Source organism: Mustelus asterias, chromosome 11 (genome assembly GCF_964213995.1).
Source record: "Mustelus asterias chromosome 11, sMusAst1.hap1.1, whole genome shotgun sequence".
Lineage (NCBI taxonomy): Eukaryota > Metazoa > Chordata > Chondrichthyes > Carcharhiniformes > Triakidae > Mustelus > Mustelus asterias.
The window spans coordinates 34,741,115-34,759,919 of record NC_135811.1 but is presented as its reverse complement, the minus strand read 5'-3'; the positions used below and the strand labels follow the sequence as shown (position 1 = coordinate 34,759,919).

Here is an 18,805-nt window from a genome sequence, read left to right as displayed (position 1 = left end):
AGCACCAAGTAAGGTATGATCTCATTATTAGACAATCACTATGCTTCATAGTTATTTCAAAATGAGAAAATCTTGCAAGAGCATATCCCTATCCCAACCAAAGACCCAAAGAAGAAAAGCAAAGCACCTTCAATGCCTGAAACCTTCAGCTTTTCTCAGTTGGATTCAAATCAAATAAAATCAGAGAAATGGAAATGCATCTCTCAGATATCTGTGGTTCTATATTCAGCTGACATTACCCTTCAAAGAATACACTTATTAAAAATTACATCAAACAGAGTTATTGAATTATAGATGATTGGAAATGTGTAGTGTATATAATGTGAAAAATCATAAATTTTGATATTTACATTCAAATATTACTCTTGGGTGTATTCCAATATCATTTAGTTTACTTTAGTAAGTCGAAGATATACATTACTACATGCAATGAACACACTGGGTGCTACTCCCCCATGTTGTGAAATTAATCATTGTAGACATCGAATTACAACCACATTGTATGACACATACGAAGGGAATTTCTTGTAAATGCATGCCACCTAGCTGAACGAAAAGAGCCCCGACAGCTTTATATATGAGCACTAATGTAGCTGCCTGAATATTGCAATTAAAGTCAAGCCTTCAATTATACATGCTTTGTTTTGTCTTATTTAACAGGATTAAAGTTTTAATATTCATTTTCATTCAATTAATAGGAATTGAGCTGGAAAATATTTAAGCAACTTATGCATGTAAACTGAAATAAAGGATCTTAGCACTTTAATTATATCGTGCTTACCATAATACTGTAGATTAATTTGCACATTATTTTTTTTCAGCAGTATGCAACATCCAGCAAAGCAAATACATCAGTTCCATCAGCTGTAATCTCACTGGCAATCAGAGAGGAAGCAAGCAAAAAGCATCCGCGTGCTTCATCTATTTGTTTACAGCATGCCCAGGCTGGACATTCCCATCAACCATTAAGCAATCCAAACTTATCTCAAATTAATACACTACACACAGTACTGTCAACAACACCCGTTGAGGAAAGCATTCTGGACTCAACTATACATTGCAGGAAAGGTAAAACCCTGATTAAATCTCAGAAAGGGTTTTCTTCCATCACAATTACAGCCCGAAGAATAATAAGTCCATCGAATAAATGTTCTAAAAGAATTGTCAGTGCTTCCACAAATGAGAAAATGTCAACAGCACGTAACAGATCTGTGAAAATTCTGAAAAATTTCAAGAGTTGTGAAGGTACTATGCGCATTTATTTCCACACAGATAACGTCAGTAAGTTTCTGAGTGATGGATATACTGCTGCAGCAACGTACTCTGAGCCTCGCTCAGTGTTACATTCAACAGAAGTCAGGCCAAGCACTTTAAAAATTGATAGCAGGCTTCCTGAAACTTCGCTGCTAAGCAACAGGAATGACAAAAGCTGTCTTCTTGCTCAGCAGGTTCAGTCCATTGTTTCCTTTTCACATTTCAAAGTCCCAGCACAGTGTTTTAAGAGTGCTTACTACTTAGACAAATCCCTTTTGATTGATCTTTGCTCTCTTACAAACAACAGTTCGTCTGGATTAATACAAAAAGCAACTCTATTTTTTAGGCTAAACTGCACTTCTTCCATAACATCAGCAGATGGTGACAATGGCACAGTTAAGCTCATTCCATTCATTGGAAACTTAAAACAAAAAGTCTCTTTCACCATGTTGGATAAGAAACCAGTGGATGTATCCCTGAGAACCAATGACTTCATTCAGGAACAATCAACTACTCAGAAAGATTTTAAGACTAAATGTCAACATGATGTGCATGCACATTCTGGTATAAAGGATGCTTCAAGTTTACCTGAAGGGTCTGCTCATCTCCTTATTTTTCTTTCAAATATGAATAATGGAACCAATTATGACACAACTGAACAGAAGTATGAATGTCAACAAGGTAAAGTGCAGCGTGCATTCTCTGAAATTATTAGGGAATCAGGTACGTGTCAGAAAATATATTATTTTCCTAAAGGTATATTGGAGGGTAAAGTTTCTGCTTGAGAAATTACACCAAAATGTGTAAAATTGCGCTATTTAGGTTATATTTGCAAATTTCTGCTAATTAATCATTTGAATAATCACAGATGTAAAACATTCTATGAACCAGTGCAATCTGACAGTGTTAATAGAACATAGTTCTTTTTGCCATTAGAAAGTATTCTTTGTAATTAATAATGGCACGGTAACACAGTGGTTAGCACTGCTGCTTCACAGCTCCAGGGTCCCGGGTTCGATTCCCGGCTCGGGTCACTGTCTGTGTGGAGTTTGCACATTCTCCTCGTGTCTGCGTGGGTTTCCTCCGGGTGCTCCGGTTTCCTCCCACAGTCCAAAGATGTGCGGGTTAGGTTGATTGGCCAGGTTAAAAATTGTCCCTTAGAGTCCTGAGATGCGTAGGTTAGTGGGATTGGCGGGTAAATATGTGGGGGTAGGGCCTGGGTGGGATTGTGGTCGGTGCAGACTCGATGGGCCGAATGGCCTACTTCTGCACTGTAGGGTTTCTATGATTTCTATGAATACTGCTGAAAATGGCTTCACCATGAAACCTTTAATAAGGAAGTCCAATCCTGTATCATGACTTCAAAGTGATTGAAAGTGGCATTAAAATTGCCGAGCCATTTAATAGTTTCATTAATTTAGTCAGTTTCTTTGTATGTTACTTTTTTTTAATGATGAAAAACTTTAAACATTGCTTGCCAGTGGCTGTGTATGACTAAGGAAATGGAGTAAATTTGATAAGGCTTCCCAAACCTGCACAATTGACAGAATTTGCAATTTTGGCCTGGCATGACTAGGTTTGAAGGAGTGGCCTGATCCAGGAAAATTGACCCGTAACCAATGCCAAAGATTGCAGAAAACAAAAATTTAAATGATTTTGGCTGGAACTCCTCTATGTTTAAAATTCCCAGAGCTTTTGCATGGTCCAGCTGATGCTGCACAGATGGCACTAATATAACTGATTGAAACTCGACATGCATCACAGCTTCTGAAGATATTAGGGTACAACAGAAAGTAACAGTACTGGGTGTAAAAGGAATGCAAACTGGAAACATTGAAAATCTGAAGTACAAACAGACAATGCTGGGAAAATATTACAGGTCCATCAGAATCTGAAAGAAAAGAAAGATTTATATTTTTATAGCATCTTCTATGACCTCAGGACATCACAAAGTGCTTTACAGCCAATGAAGCATTTTTGAAGTATAGTCACTGCTGTCACTGTTGTAATGTCAGAAATGGTATGGCTAATTTGTGTACAACAAGCTCCCACAAACAGCAATGTGATAATGACCAGATAATTTGTTTTATGATGTTCTTGAAAATAGCCCCATGGAATGTTTTATATCCAACTGAGAAAGAAGTTGGGGCTCAGTTTAAAGTCACATCTGAAAGATAGCACTTCCGACGGTGAAACACTTCCTCAGTGCTGCAAGGAGCGTGAGCCTTGATTTTTGTGCTCAGTTCCCAGGTGGGACCTTCTCACTCTGAGCTGAGATTGCCAACAACTCATCCATGGCAGACACAGGAGAAAAATTAAATCAATGATTCTGGTATTCCAGCAATGATTTACATTCAAAATGTTAACTTGTCATTTCTCTTTCAGATGCTGATGGATCTGCTGCATGTTTATGATTTTCAGTTATTTGAGGAACAGTGCTAGATTTTGTTAGGGTATAGATTAGAAACCCCAAAGTATAATATGAAGTTAGAATAGACCCTAGCAATTTGCTATTTTGGCGTTAATGTGAGGAAATGATGTTTCACTCCAGGTGCAAGTCTACTCCCGCAATGGGAAGCTTTTGTCAAACAAACTTTATTTCACAACACAATTTAACTATAATAAATGAATTAGCTTAACATTGAACAGTTGAACAATACTTAAGCATGACAAGATGTAATTCCTAACTGCTAATCTATCCCTGTTAGTTCCAATTCAAGCAATATTCCTCTTATAGACTTAAAACCCTCTTCAAAATCAGTAAGCAAAACACAGGCTTACATGCTTGTACTTAGGTTGCCAGCCCTGGAGCTCCAAGACAATCTCCAGAGAGAGAGAGAAACAGGGAGACACATCTTGCTTCTTTCAGAACCAGGCAGGAACTGCTTGTTAAAAAAATGAAGGAGAAATTGTGTTTTACCCTGCATGCTTAGCTCTTCCGATTAAGCACATGACTCTGTCTCTGTCAATCAAAATAGTCAAAACTACCCTGAAACCCCAGGAGAAAAAACAAGTCAACACAAATGTATAAACTCTGTTTAGGCATTTCTTGATAATTGTGACTTGGTATCCTAACTTTAAATAGCATTTGAAATTGTCTGCCTCAATGGGTAACTTTTGCATATCATAGTGGTTCTAACAAGTGAATTTGTCTAGTACATGGCCAGTACTAGAGGAGTACAAGGAGCATGAGCCTTGATTTTTGTGCTCAGTTCCCAGGTGGGACTTAACCCCATAACCTTCTCACTCTGTGCTGAGAATGCCAACAACTCATCCATGGCAGACACAGGAGAAAAGTTAAATCAATGATTCTGCATATATTTAAATGAGCTTCCTGACCTTCCGTGGCGGGATTCTCATTACGTGATTGGCGAGGGGCCTGGAAAATCGGAAAACATGATCTCACCAGTGAGAATTGCGTTTCCCAATTTTCATTCTATTTTGCTGTGTTGTCATTGTCACTGATGGCTTACGGGCTGAAAATTGCCCCCAAAATGACTGTTCATTTACCTGTCCATCTATGTCCTCCTGAATCTCTTACATTTCTGAGTATCAGAAAATGCTGTACAAATATCTGGTTGGGATAGAATTACAGGTGAATGTGATAGGTGTATACTCAGAAGGTCAAGTACTCCATTTGGAGTGTCATGGCTCTTGTGGCTGGAAAGGAGGTAAGGGAAGTGTCAGCAGGTGATAAGCAAGAAAATGGAATTTTCTGCATTTTAAAAATATTACCTTTGAGCATCATGGAACATTTAAGCAGAATTTTATTTCATGAAGATAAGCAAGTAGGGTAGGGTTTGTATTGTACAACTAGGCAGCCAGTCTTAGAACAGATGCATTTTTTCATACATATTAATAACCAAAACAATGCATAACTTCAAAGTTTGCAGACACCATGATACTCAGAAATGTAAGAGATTCAGGAGGACATAGATGGACTGGTAAAAAGAACAGACATTTTGGGGGCAATTTTCAGCCTGTAAGCCATCAGTGACAATGATAACACGGGTGCAAAATAGAATGAAAATCGGGAAACACGATTCTCACTGGTGAGATCATGTTTTCCGATTTTCCAAGCCCCTCGCCAATCACGTAATGAGAATCCCACCATGGAAGGTCAGGAAACTCATTTAAATGTATTAGCATCTTACCAGCCCTCCTGCCAGGACCTCCCCACCACCCGAATTGAATATTCATTGGGCGCCAGTGTGAATGCTGGTACAATTTACAACAGCTGTATAAAAATAAGCTGTATAAAAGTAAAAGCAAGAAGTGAATATCGGAGGTGAGTACTCAGGTCACCCACCAAGGGTACTAATTGCAGAAGGAGAACCAGAGAGGACACAGGAGACCCAGATAAGTGCAACTCAGGAGGAACCCTACAATATAGCCCCCCGAGAGTGTCATGCATCATAGTGGTCTGCTATGCTCTGCACAACCTGGCACTACATTGAGGCGAGCAGCCAGACCAGGGGGAAATGGAGGAGCATCATATCTCCACAGATGAGGAGGATATCAAGGAGGGCAACCCGCAGAAGAGGCAGAGGAAGGACCTCATGCGATGGCCAGGGCCCCCATGGGGTGCAGGGCTAGGGATTCCCTCATAGCCTCTCAGTTTGGGGATGATCAGGACTAGGGTGTGAAGACCTCTCCCACCATGGGACCTTACATCAGCTTTCTCCCTCCCTTTCCTACTGATTTAGCAATGGACAACACTGCAGGAAGATAATGTTCATAAAGATGATGAGGACCAAGCCACCCAGGAGTTGCAGCTGTGTAGTACTACATAGGACAGTAACACATGTCAGGCCTCCTGCAGAGGAGATAATACCAAGTTGCCAAGGAGCAAGCTGACAGGAGATGCGGGCCACCTCACTCCCATAATCCTTCCTTAAAGCATAAACCATCAACAACCACCCATAATTCTGACCCTCAAACTGCATCTTGAAAAAGCAGAACAAGCTGTGCCCCATAGGAAGTGCCATACCTTCTCCTGAGAAACCTCAAGAGGGTAACTATAGAATTCCTAGAATTCCTGCAGTGCCGAAGGAGTCCATTCGAGCCATTGAGTCTGCGTTGATATTCCAAAAGTGCATCTTACCCAGGCCCTTCCCCCTGCCCTATTCCTGTAACCCTGCGCATTTACCATGGCTAATCCACCTAACCTGCAACAGTTTTGGATTCTGGAAGGAAACCGGAGCATTCGGAGGAAAACCACACAGACACGGGGAGAACATGCCAATTCCACACAATCACCCAAGGCTGGAATTGAATCCAGGTCCCTGGTGCTGTGAAGCAGCAGTGCTAACCACTGTCCACCATGCTGCCGAATTGAAGGGGGGCGGGGGGGTGGTGGTGTGGTTGCTGAGGTATGAAAATCTCCGCTGGCTTGGCTCAGTGAGGAGCAATTTGAACTAAGACTGTAGAATGGGAAATTAAAACCCAAAACACTTCTTAAAATTATTTGCAACCTGCAGAAATCTGTGTTTCAAGCAGCTGACCCTTAAGCCTCTGCGTCTTGCTGAACTGTGTTTAATTTAGCTGGGCACCACAGCATTCCAACCCCAAGAAACCTGGAGCTCCTTAATCACAGGCTCTCACTTTGACATGTTCAAATGAAGCCAGTGGCAATTTGAGACGTAGTTGGTGGGCAAGCTGTGGAAATGTTAAGATCCTCAGAATTAACTCCTTAAATGGGGAATTCTGGCAGAATTGGCTTCCGCAGTCCGTCATATTCCATTCGTCAGTAAACGTGTGCTGCTTTATTGTGCTTAATATCTTCAAAAACATTAAGTTAATTACTCTCAAGCTGTATAAATTATTACTTGTGCTATTCCCATTCTCTATTCTCAATTCTAATGGAAGCATGAACATCTTTAAAGAAATGGTTCGGTGCTCCTGTTAAAATAGCAGGCAGATGATTGACAAACAAGCATGTTAAGTATTTGAATACGAATGTCACAAACTAGAATTTGAAGACTTTAAAGCACAACTGGAAACACTGAACATAAATAAACTGAAAAAAAAACTGGCTACACTGAACTGGAAGGATTCACTTGTGCCCCAGTTGCCCAACCTGCACCAGGCCTGCCTTCAAAGTCTCTCCAATTCAAGGATAGCCCACCTTGATTCCGAGTTAAGTTGGCACCCCCAACTGAAAATCCTACCTGCGGACGGATTTTCTGAGTTCTCTGGGCTCTCTGAGCCAAGAGATCTCCTAACTTTGCACACCCAACCCTAAGGCCAGATGTATCATTTCAAATCTCTGATTTGATTCAAAATCACATACCTGAAATGTTGATTTTCCAAGTTCCACTCTCTGATCGTCCCTGTTCTCACTGACTCACATTGGCTCTTGGTTCAACATCACTTTAATTTTAAAATTCTCATCCTTATGTTCAGATTCCTGCATGGCCTAATCCCTATCTATATCTGTAACCTCCTTCAGCCCTATAACTCTCTGAAGTCACTGCACTTCTCCAGTGCTGGCAATTTGCACATTCATAATTTCCTTCCCTCCACCATTGGTGGCTGTACTTTCAGCTGCCTGGATCTTAAGATTTGCACTTCCCTCTCCAAGCCTTTACACCTCTTCATCCTTCTCTAAGTTCCATCTTAAAACCTACTTCTTTGACAGGCTTTTAATCACCTCTCTTTATTCTGACTCCATATCAAATTTTGTTTGACCAATACAATTCTGAAGCTTGTTGGGTATTTTACTATGTTGAAGGAACTCTGCAAATACAAGTTTTCTTTTGTTTTTTGACCTTTGTGGGAAATGGCTTTTCTTGTTTCCAATTGTAATTTGTCCCAGGTGCGACACACTGCCCAGATTACTGGCTGCAAAACAGCTTTGTAATCAGAAGCAAAATATCATGGATGTTGGAAATAAGTGGATGTTAAAAACAGAAAGTGCAGGAACTATTCAGCAGGTCAGGCAGTATCTGTGGAAGGAGAAACAGAATTAACAAGCTAGATTTCAATCCTTGTGCAGGCGGGGGAGTTGAGAAATTTCCCATTTAGGCTTGCCTGCCTCGGGAGAAAGTGATCATAAAGGCAGCATCTGCATTGCTGATGGCTGGGTGAGAGTGGGAGCTGAGGCAGCCACATGGGCTGTTGGGTGCAGAGGCAGACTGTTTAAAAGACCTGCCTCAGTGCCATGGGACTTTGTCCCAGTGAAACAAATAACACAATGGCCCTCCAGCCCTCACTCTTCACACCGCCTTTATTCTCCAGACACTGTGAAGGCAGCATCCATGCCATCTCATGCCTGTCACACACTCCCTCAGGCCCCTGATGCTCCCTATGCCAGGCTGTGCCTTCCACCCACCCCCATGTCCCCTCATGCCCCTTAAGCCAACCCTTACACCAACCGCTATGTCTCCTCATGCCCCCATGCCAGGCTTTGCCCTCCCACCTACCCACCCACTCTCTCAGGCTCCTCATGCTTGACTGAGAGCCCAGGCATCTGTTTGAATAAAAGAAAACCTACTCCCCAGTAGAAACATTGTTTGATTGACAGCTAAGGCTCCCTGATCTCATCCTCAATTTCACTGTGTTTGTATACATCGGTCAATTGATTTTAAGTGTTTGTGGTTTTTGAAACTTCAAAGTGCCTGGATAATTGACACTTTTATTAGCTTTGAATCCAGACCTTTTTTTAATAGGAGAAATTTATCAATCGGGCACTTCTTTTCAAAGCATTTCATTTTTACACTTCCCACATTATACTGTAATGTTCATTGTTTTTATAAAGTGTACAGTGGACCAATGGACATAGAAGTGCCAGAGCTTAGCATAGGAAACATGAGGAGTGGATTAGGTTTGCAGAATCTGGACAGGGATCATGAGGGGGCCTTTTTGAACTTATCTTTTTAAAAGATCCCCTCATGTACACTAGGGTTCATGACTTGTCTCTGGAGCCATGAACCACAACTCTTTAAAAACCTGGACTGATTCCATGAAATTTGTGGAGAGGTAGGACATACCTATCTCCGCAATGGAATTGGCCAGGTCAGAAGTGCCGGATGCACCGTGGTACAGCAGGCCATTCAAGAGGGGAGAGCAAAAAGACAAGTGTCAGTTGTAGTTGTAGGGGATTCTATAATTAAGGGGATTGATAGCATCCTTTATAAGCAGGATCGAGAGTCCCGCATGGTATGTTGCCTGACCAGTGCCAGGGTGAGGGACATCTCTGACCGGCTTGAAAGGATATTAAAGTGGGAGGGGGAGGATTCGGTTGTTGTGATCCACGTTGGGATAATAACATAGGCAAGACTAGGAAAGAGGACTTATTTGGGGATTATCAGGCACTAGGACCTAAATTAAAGAACAGGTCTCAAGGGTTATAATCTCTGGATTACTACCCGAGCCATGTGTGAACTGGCATAGGGATGAGAAAATTAGGGAAGTAAACATATGGTTCAAGAAGAAGTGCGAGAAAGAGGGGTTCCATTTCATAGGGCATTGGCATCAATATTGGAACAGGAGGGATCTGTACCATTGGGACTGTCTTCACCTGAACCGATCTGGGACGAGTGTTCTAGCAGAAAGAATAAATAGGGTGGTCACAAGGACTTTAAACTAGCAAGTTGGGGGGGAAGGGAAGGGTAAAACTATGGGAAGTATAATGGTTAATGGGAAGGAAAGCAGCAGGTTAGCATGTGGGGAGGAGTGTTTAAATACATGGAAAATTATGAAAAAAGTTAAAAGGATGGAGAACTCAGGAGACGTTATTAATGGAGGTGTTAGGATTCAAAAAGAAGGTATAAAAACTAGCATAAAGACACTTTACCTAAATGCTCGTAGCACTTGAAACAAAGTCAATGAGTTGACAGCACAAATCATCGTGAATGAGTATGATTTAGTGGCCATTACAGAGACATGGTTGCAGAGTGGTCATGACTGGTAGCTCTGATATTTAAGAATGATATGAGGGCAGAAGTGAGAGATGACATAGGTTCTATGGAGAGAAAGGTTGAATCCATTTAGGTGGAAATCAGAAATAGTGAGGAGAAAAAGTCACTGATAGGCGTAGTCTATAGGCCACCAAATAATGATATCACAGAGGGGCAGACAATGAACAAAGAAATAATTGATTCATGTAAAAATGGTACAGCAATTATCATGGGTGATTTTAATCTACATGTCGACAGTCAAACCAAGTCGGTCAAGGCAGCCTTAAGGAGTAGTTCATAGAATGTATCTGCAATAGTTTCCTTGAACAGTATGTAATGGAATCTAGGAGGAAGCAAGCTATCCTAGATTTGATCCTGTGTAATGAGACAGGAATAATTAATGATCTCACAGTTTGGGATCCTCTCAGAAGGAGCAAACACAGTATGGATGAATTTAAAATACAGATGAAGGTGAGAAGATAAAATCCAATACCAGTGTCTTGTGTTTAAACAAAGGAGACTACATGGGATGAGGGAGGAGTTGGCTAAGGTAGACTGGGAGCAAAAACTTTATGGTGGGACAACTGAGGAACAGTGGAGGATTTTGAAAGCGATCTTTCACAGTGCTCAGTAAAAGTATATACCAGTGAAAAGGAAAGATTGTAGGTAAAGGGATAATCAGGCATGGATATCTAAGGAAATAAAGGAGGATATAAATTGAAAGAAAATACAAACAAAGTGGCAAAGGTTAGTGGGGAAACTAGAGGATTGGGTAATCTTTAAAGGTCAAAGAAAGCCACAAAAATAGCTATAAAGAAAAGTAAGATAGATTATGAGAGTAAACTAGCTTAGGATATAAAAACAGATAGCAAAGGTTTCTATAAATATATAAAATGAAAAAGAATGGCTAAGGTAAACATTAGTCCTTTAGAGGGTAGAAGGGGGATTTAATAAGAGGAAATTAAGAAATGGCCAAGCATTGAACAGGTATTTTCATAGAAATCATAGAAACCCTACAGTGCAGAAGGAGGCCATTCGGCCCATCGAGTCTGCACCGACCACAATCCCACCCAGGCCCTACCCGCTAATCCCTTTTTTGTGTTGGTCTTCACAGTGAAAGACACAAATAGCATGCTAAAAATTGATGACAAGGAGGCTATGGCAGGTAAGGACCTAAAAACGATCATTATCACTAAAGAGGTAGTGTTGGGCAAGCTAATGGGGCTAGAGGTAGACAAGTCTCCTGGCCCTGATGGAATGCATCTCAGGGTACTAAAAGAGATGGCAGGGGAAATAACAAATGCGCTCGTGATAATTTAACAAAATTCGCTGGATTCTGGGGCAGTTCCAGCAGATTGGAAAACGGCAAATGTGACAGCACTGTTTAAAAAAGGAGGTAGGTAACTATAGGCCAGTTAGCTTAACTTATGTAGTGGGGAAAATGCTTGAATCTATCATAAAGGAAGAAATAGTGAGACATCTGGAAACTAATTGTCCCATTAGGCAGGGGCAGCATGGTACATGAAAGGTAGTCATGCTTAACTAATTTACTGGAATTCTTTGAGGACATTAAGGATAGTGGAGGGAATCTATTCATGGAACCGGAGGAAATGAGTGAGATAATTTTGTGCACAACACTGGTTTGCTCACAAACTAATGGTCATGCCTCACTAACTACAACAACATTAGATAGGATCTGGAGAGCGTAGATTGGGGGAGGCTGTTTGAGGATAAATCAACATCCGACATGTGGGAGTCTTTCAAATGTCAGTCGATTGGAATTCAGGACCGGCATGTACCTGTGAGGATGAAGAATAAGTGTGGCAGGTATCGGGAACCCTGGATAATGAGGGATATTATGAGCCTTGTCAAAAAGAAAAAGGAAGCATTTGTAAGGTCTGAAAGACTTAGGATAGATGAAGCCCTTGAATATAAAAAACATCGGAAGAAACTTAAGGAATGAGTTATGGGGGCTAAAAGGTCCTTGACAAACAGGATTAAGGAAAATCCTAAGGCAATTTATACATATGTAAAGAGCAAGAGGGTAGCCGGGAAAAGAGTTCGTCCACTCAAGGATAGTGGAGGGAATCTATGCATGGAACCAGAGGAAATGGGTGAGATACTAAATGAATACTTTGCCTCAGTAACACCAAAGAGAGGGACTTGATGGGTAAGGAGCCTAAGGTAGGGTGTGTAGATATTCTGGGTCATTTCGATATCAAAAAGGAGGAGGTATTGGGCTTCTTAAAAAGCATTAAAGTAGATAAGTTCCCAGGGCCTGATGGGATCTACCCCAGAATACTGAGGGATATAAGGGTGGAAATTGCTGGGGCCTTGACAGAAATCTTTGTATCCTCATTGGCTACAGATGAAATTCCAGAGGACTGGAGAATAGCCAATGTTGTTCCATTGTTTAAGAAGGGTAGCAGGGGTAATCCAGGAAATTATAGGCTGGTGAGCCTTACGTCAGTGGTAGGGAAATTATTGGAAAAGATTCTTAGGGACAGGATTTACTCACATTTGGAAACAAATGGACTTTTTAGTGATAGATAGCATGGTTTTTTGAAGGGGAGGTCGTGCCTCACTAAATTGATCGAGTTTTTCGAGGAAGTGACGAAGATGATAGGTGAGGGAAAGGCAGTGGATGTTGTGTACATGCACTTCAGTAAAGCCTTTGACAAGGTACCTCATGGTAGGCTGGTACGAAAGGAGAAGTCACACGGGATCAGAGGAAAGCTGGCAAGATGGATATAGAACTGGCTTGGCCATAGAAGACAGAGAGTAGCAGTAGAGGGGTGCTTTTCTGAATGGAAGGCTGTGACTAGTGGTGTTCCACAGGGATCAGTTCTGGGACCTTTGTTGTTCGTAGTATATATAAATGATTTGGAGGAAAATGTAGCTGGTCTGATTAGTAAGTTCGTAGACGACACAAAATTTGGTGGAGTTGTGGATAATGAAGAGGATTGTCAGAGCATACAGCAAGATATAGACTGGTTGGAGACTTGGGCGGAGAAATGGCAGATGGAGTTTAATCCTGACAAGTGTGAGATTATTCATTTTGGAAGGTCTAATGCATGTAGGAATTATACAGTAAATGGTAGAGCCCTCAAGAGTATTGACAGGCAGAGAGATCTGGGCGCACAGGTCTATCGATCACTGAAAGTGGCAATGCAGGTGGATAAAGTAGTCAAGAAAGCATACGGCATGCTTGCCTACATTGGTCAGGGCTTGTGTATAAAAATTGGCAGGTCATGCTGCAGCTGTACAGAACCTCAGTTAGGCCTCATTTAGAATATTGTGTACAATTCTGGTCGCCATACTACCAGAGGATGTGGATGTTTTGGAGAGGGTACAGAAGAGGTGTACCAGGATGTTGCCTGGTCTGGAGGGTATTAGCTATGAGGAGAGGTTGGATAAACACGGTTTGTTCTCAGTGGAACGACGGAGGTTGACAGGTGACTTGATAGAGGTTTACAAGATTATGAGTGGCATGGACAGAGTGGATAGTCAGATGCTCTTTCCTAGGGTAGAAAAGTAAAGTACTAGGGGACATAGGTTTAAGGTGCGTGGGCAAAAGTTTAGAGGAGATGTGCGAGGCAAATCTTTTACACAGAGGGTGGTAAATGTCTGGAACGCACTGCCTGGGGAGATGGTACGATAGTGGCATTTAAGGGGCAACTAGACGTATACATGAATAGGAATGGAAGGATACAGACTCCATAAGTGCATACGGTTTCAGTTTAGGCAGGCATCATGATTGGTGGGCCGAAGGGCCTGCTCCTGTGCTGTACTTTTCTTTCTTTGTTCTTTCTTTCTTCACAGTGATGTTAGCCAGCAGAAGACAGCATGTGGCAAAAAACTGCAACAGGTTAGCTCTCTGTTCAGAAAGCTGGGAAAGTGATCCCATTTCTGTTGTTTCTCTCGCCACTGCCCAGCTAAAGATCTCTGCACAGAAGCTGGCGCTGGTGCTGCTGCCTTGCCTAAGGTCCAATCTAAGACCATGAAAAGACTAAGACCATGATAAGATTAAGAAAGCCTCAAAAGTGCGCATCACATGAGATTCCAGCACACAGACTACATGAAGGTTATAAAATAGGGTTCTGTTACTCCACAAGCATCAAAGCTTATAATTTCTTAAATGAAAGCTTAACTTCAAGGAACAGATTATTTACACTGAATATTCATGGCTGATGCTCCAAATTTCAGTCTTATTCATGGCCTTGGCTCTTCAACAGAGTGCCTCACCTGTATTGGCCTGCTGCTCCAGTTCTTTGTTGCTGCCCTGCTCTCCTTTTCCTTTGTTACCATCAGAGGCTTCAAGCCATCATATTCATGGCCTTAGCTCCTGCCACGTTGCAACTCACAAGTCCTGGACTTGCTGTTTTCTCCCTTGCCTCGTGGCATCTGGCTTTGTCCCTCAACTTGCCAAAGACACCGCTTCCTTCAGGGTGGGATCAACAGGTGCCAACCAGTCTGCTACATGTAGAAAGTAACTTCTCAGCAAAATTTCTGTGAACAAACTCTCATGAGCAGACAAGAAAGCTTTGGGGGAGCAAAATATTTAATGCAGCATTTTCTTGAATTTAGTTCAGCCCCACAGTTGCCAATGTGTCTCACCTTGCTTTCACTGGGGGAATTCAGGAAGCCCAGGAAACCAATGGATGCAGCATTAAGTTTGAAAATGAGTTGAATTATCACTCCTATTGAGTGATCACTATTTGTTAATTGGCAACCTACCTCCCCTAGGGGATGGAGCCCAAGTAGCCATTTGGAGACAGATTAAACCCAGAAATTGGTGGATTGCAGGCAACATCTCAATATACTTATGTTTTCCAGTTTTAAATCCACCCCCCCCCCCCCCCCCCGCCCCAATCCCCAAGTGCTCCTTCAGATTAAAATTCCTTTATTGTGTCTCCCTAAACCCGAACCAGTTTTGTGAGGAAACCTGTGAAACCAGCCAGCAAAAGGCAAATGCTGCTGTTTATCTGACAGAAAAAATGTGACTGTACAGAATACTGGACCAGTTATCCTATTTCTGAGCAAAACATTGAAATTTAACCATTTATTAAAGAAGGGTTGAATTTTCCTTTTAATGATAAAGTACATCCTCCCATACCATGTTCTAACAATTCTGGATTCCAAACAGTTTGCAGTTCATCACTAGAAATGTAATGACACCAGTCGCCTGAGTTAATGTGAGATTTTCATTACAGCTGATATAACATTCCACAAAACTCACGTTGAATTAAATGGAAAATGGAAAGACACTGTGAAACAGGGAAGACAAAAACCCACCTTCAGCATGACAGCCAAGTCTAAAACAGGATCTCCCATTGTAAACCAAGGTGAAAATACTGAGATTAGCCAGTCAGAGCTCAACACTGAACATGGGAAAGCTGCATTGCAACTGCTCACATTGCAGGTAAGAGGCATCAAACCCTATTCCAGTTATTGGATATGGCAATATGAAAGAAAAATTGCTTTGATATTATAGAGTATGCCTTATTTAAAAATGATAAACTGTGCTGGTATGCGGAATGTTCAATAAAAAATTCACACAGGAACAGCCTTGTGCTAAATATTAAACCATATTCCTCAGTACCGTTTGTATAGTTAAAGAAAATAAGCTGGACAAAAAACTTTCTCTCTGAATTAGCTCTCCAACTGTAGAAAAAACAATTGTTTAGAATCTCTCTTGTCTGAGGGAAGCTATTTAAATTAACAGATTGAGAAAATACACTACTGGGGCATTATATACGCTACACCAGGCTTGTTTTGGTTCACTCATGTCCTTTAGGGAAGGACATCTGCCATCCTTACCTGGTCTGGCCTACATGTGACTCCAAAGCCACAGCAATGTGGTTGACTCTCAACTGCCCTCCAAGGACAACTAGGGATGGGCAATAAATGCTGGCCAGCCACCAATGCCCATGTCCCACAAATGAATTTTTAAAAATGGAAGATTAAGCATTTTCTATAACTTGTTATGAAGTATTTGGCATGTAATTAATGTATCCAATCTTATTCAAGGGTCATAGTTAGTGAACATGCCCGATTTCAATCTTGCAACCCACTGAGATGTAGGAGGGCCACTCTTGTGACTCACCCACTAGCTTAGATTGCTCATCACTGGACTAAATTGTGATGCCCTTCACCCATCATAGTTTAATAGTCTGCCAACACTCTGTCAAACTTCACACTGGAATAATAGTGTAAATATTGAGGCTGTTTGATGCTCTGAAAGTGCCTGCATTTACAAAGAGGATGGAAGGGGAGAAATTTGATGAGAAATGAAAGCCTTGATTGTTTAAAGTTTATTTATTAGTGTCGCAAGTAGGCTTACATTAACACTGCAATGAAGTTACTGTGAAAATCACCTAGTTGCCACACTCTGGCTCCTGTTCGGGTACACTGACGAAGAATTTAGCATGGCCAATGCACCTAACCAGCATGTCTTTCGGCTTGTGGGAGGAAACCGGACCATCTGGAGGAAACCCACGCAGACATGGGGAGAACGTGCAGACTCCGCACAGTGACCCAAGCCGGGAATTGAACCCGGGTCCCTGTGAGGCAGCAGTGCTAAACCACTGCGCTGCCGCCCGTGCTGATTGTGCAATGAGATAGTACATAATTGTTTCACATCTAAGAGCTGAGTTTGAATATAACTCGGATTGATGAGATGAATATTCCTCTCTGTGCTGGCTTTGATAAATTAAATCAGTTTGACCACATGAAACCACATCTCAGTATGCTTGTCCATGAAAGAAAATCACCGACACCTTTATTGTTAATTATCAACAAGCTTTTGGTGTCCCTCACTGCATAACTTAACTTTGGGCATCACACGTTTGTACTGCTTTGTGAGGATTCAGTAGTCCTATTCTACAGCTTTTAATTGAGTTTGGGAAGTAATTATACGAAAACTTTTGGCAAGTCTTAATGAACTCAAAAGAATGTACATTATTAGAATTTATGATTGAATTGTCACTGAGCCACCCAGAGATGAAACTGCTATTTTTAATTTACTGAAGCAATTGACAGCTAATTGTAATTTTCATAATTCAATGGAAAAAAATGATTTCAGAGCCCCTGGCTGTAAATTGATAGAGTTTCTTATTCTCTTATTATTAACTGACCATCAAATTAGGCTAATGAAGTAATTTTTAGGTAAGGAAAATACAAAGGAATATCAACTCAATCCAGCCCTGGCCACCTGGCCAACCTGCTTAGACTGTCCTGGAGTCACCTGGAGACAACCAGTTGAGAATTTCATATGGCAACTACACCCTCCCCAAAACTAGCAGATTCTTTTGACACATGGATATTGGCCGTGGGGATCTGACTACAATTTTAACTTTGTGGCCTAAAGATGCTGTAGTGAGTTTTCTCCAAGCCTACCCCAGCAGTGAGACAGATCAGGGCCACCAGAGCCAAAGAAAGAAAGTTTTTAATTATTTCTAAGCTTTCCTTGAAAGGTCTGAGTTAGCAAGATGCTCACAAGAAAGTTAAGGCCTCCATTACTGCAAACACATTACCCCAACTCCCCGGTTGCAAGATCCTCGTGGAATAGTCCCTTTTGCTGGATGGTCTCTGTGCCTCCTGATGTGCCTCAGCTTCCTGGTGAGATTTTAAAGTTTATTTATTAATGTCACAAGTAGGCTTGCATTAACACAGCAATGAAGTTACTGTGAAAATCCCCTAGTCGCCACACTCCGGCGCCTGTTCGGGTATACTGAGGGAGAATTTAGCATTGCCAATGCACCTAACCAGCACATCTTTTGGACTGTGGGAGGAAACCCACGCAGACACGGGAGAATGTGCAGACTCCGCACAGACAGTGACCCAAGTTGGAATTAAAACCCAGGTTCCTGGCGCTGTGAGGCAGCAATGCTAACCACTGTGTCAGCGTGCGGCACCTGGAATGGAGTTTAAATTTACAGGAAATAAAATAATCCTGCCTCATTTCAGGAGCAGGTGAGTTTCCAATTCATATCAAAGTTTACCCATCATAAACTGTTAAAGAGTTAAATTGAGCCAATAATTTGTTGAAAACTTATTGCTGACAGCTAGCCTTCATGAAGTTAGTAAGCAGTATTTTTAAAACTAAAGTATTCTAAATGTGAATTTGAGCTTAATCATTCATGTTTCACTGTCAGTGAGGGAGGTTTTAATCTAAAAGTAGGTGGGTCTGGGTCAGGTTGGAAATTAAAGTTTTAAAAATCTGATGATTCAAACCCACCCTATCCCATCCATTTCCATCTGTAACTGAGGTGAGAAGGCAAATGGGTGACCAATCCATTCCAAGGGGCAAGTTGGTACTTTAAATATGCTAATACAGTACCTCAATGTCATTCAACTTCAGCCTCAGGAAACCAAATTACAATCAGGCAAAGCTTGGCATTCCCAGGAAGTGAGTGCTTTTATAATGGCCTCCTGAGTTCAGCATGCCCAGTTGCTGAGTAACACCAATGTCATCACGCGTTTGATTGGTGGATGTGAGCGGGAGTCGACTTCACGCCCGCTGACAACTGAACAGCCAGCTAATAGGATCAAATGTCCAGTTGATTGGACTTGTACATTTCCTGAAAACATTTTTAGGTTGGTGCACAGGCAACATGGGCAGGCAGCCATCCCGGTTCCTCAATCTTCTC

General features: G+C 41.6%; 1 protein-coding gene across 1 annotated transcript in view; it reads left to right on the top strand.

The window, feature by feature from the left end:
• The window catches only part of c11h10orf90 (chromosome 11 C10orf90 homolog), a 98,092-nt gene that overhangs the window by 30,341 nt on the left and 48,946 nt on the right, over positions 1 to 18,805 (top strand). Inside the window, exons 3-4 of the mRNA XM_078223440.1 lie at positions 825 to 1,977; positions 15,368 to 15,576. Coding sequence (XP_078079566.1) covers positions 825 to 1,977; positions 15,368 to 15,576 — 1,362 coding nt within the window. The remainder of the gene's footprint in view (positions 1 to 824; positions 1,978 to 15,367; positions 15,577 to 18,805) is intronic.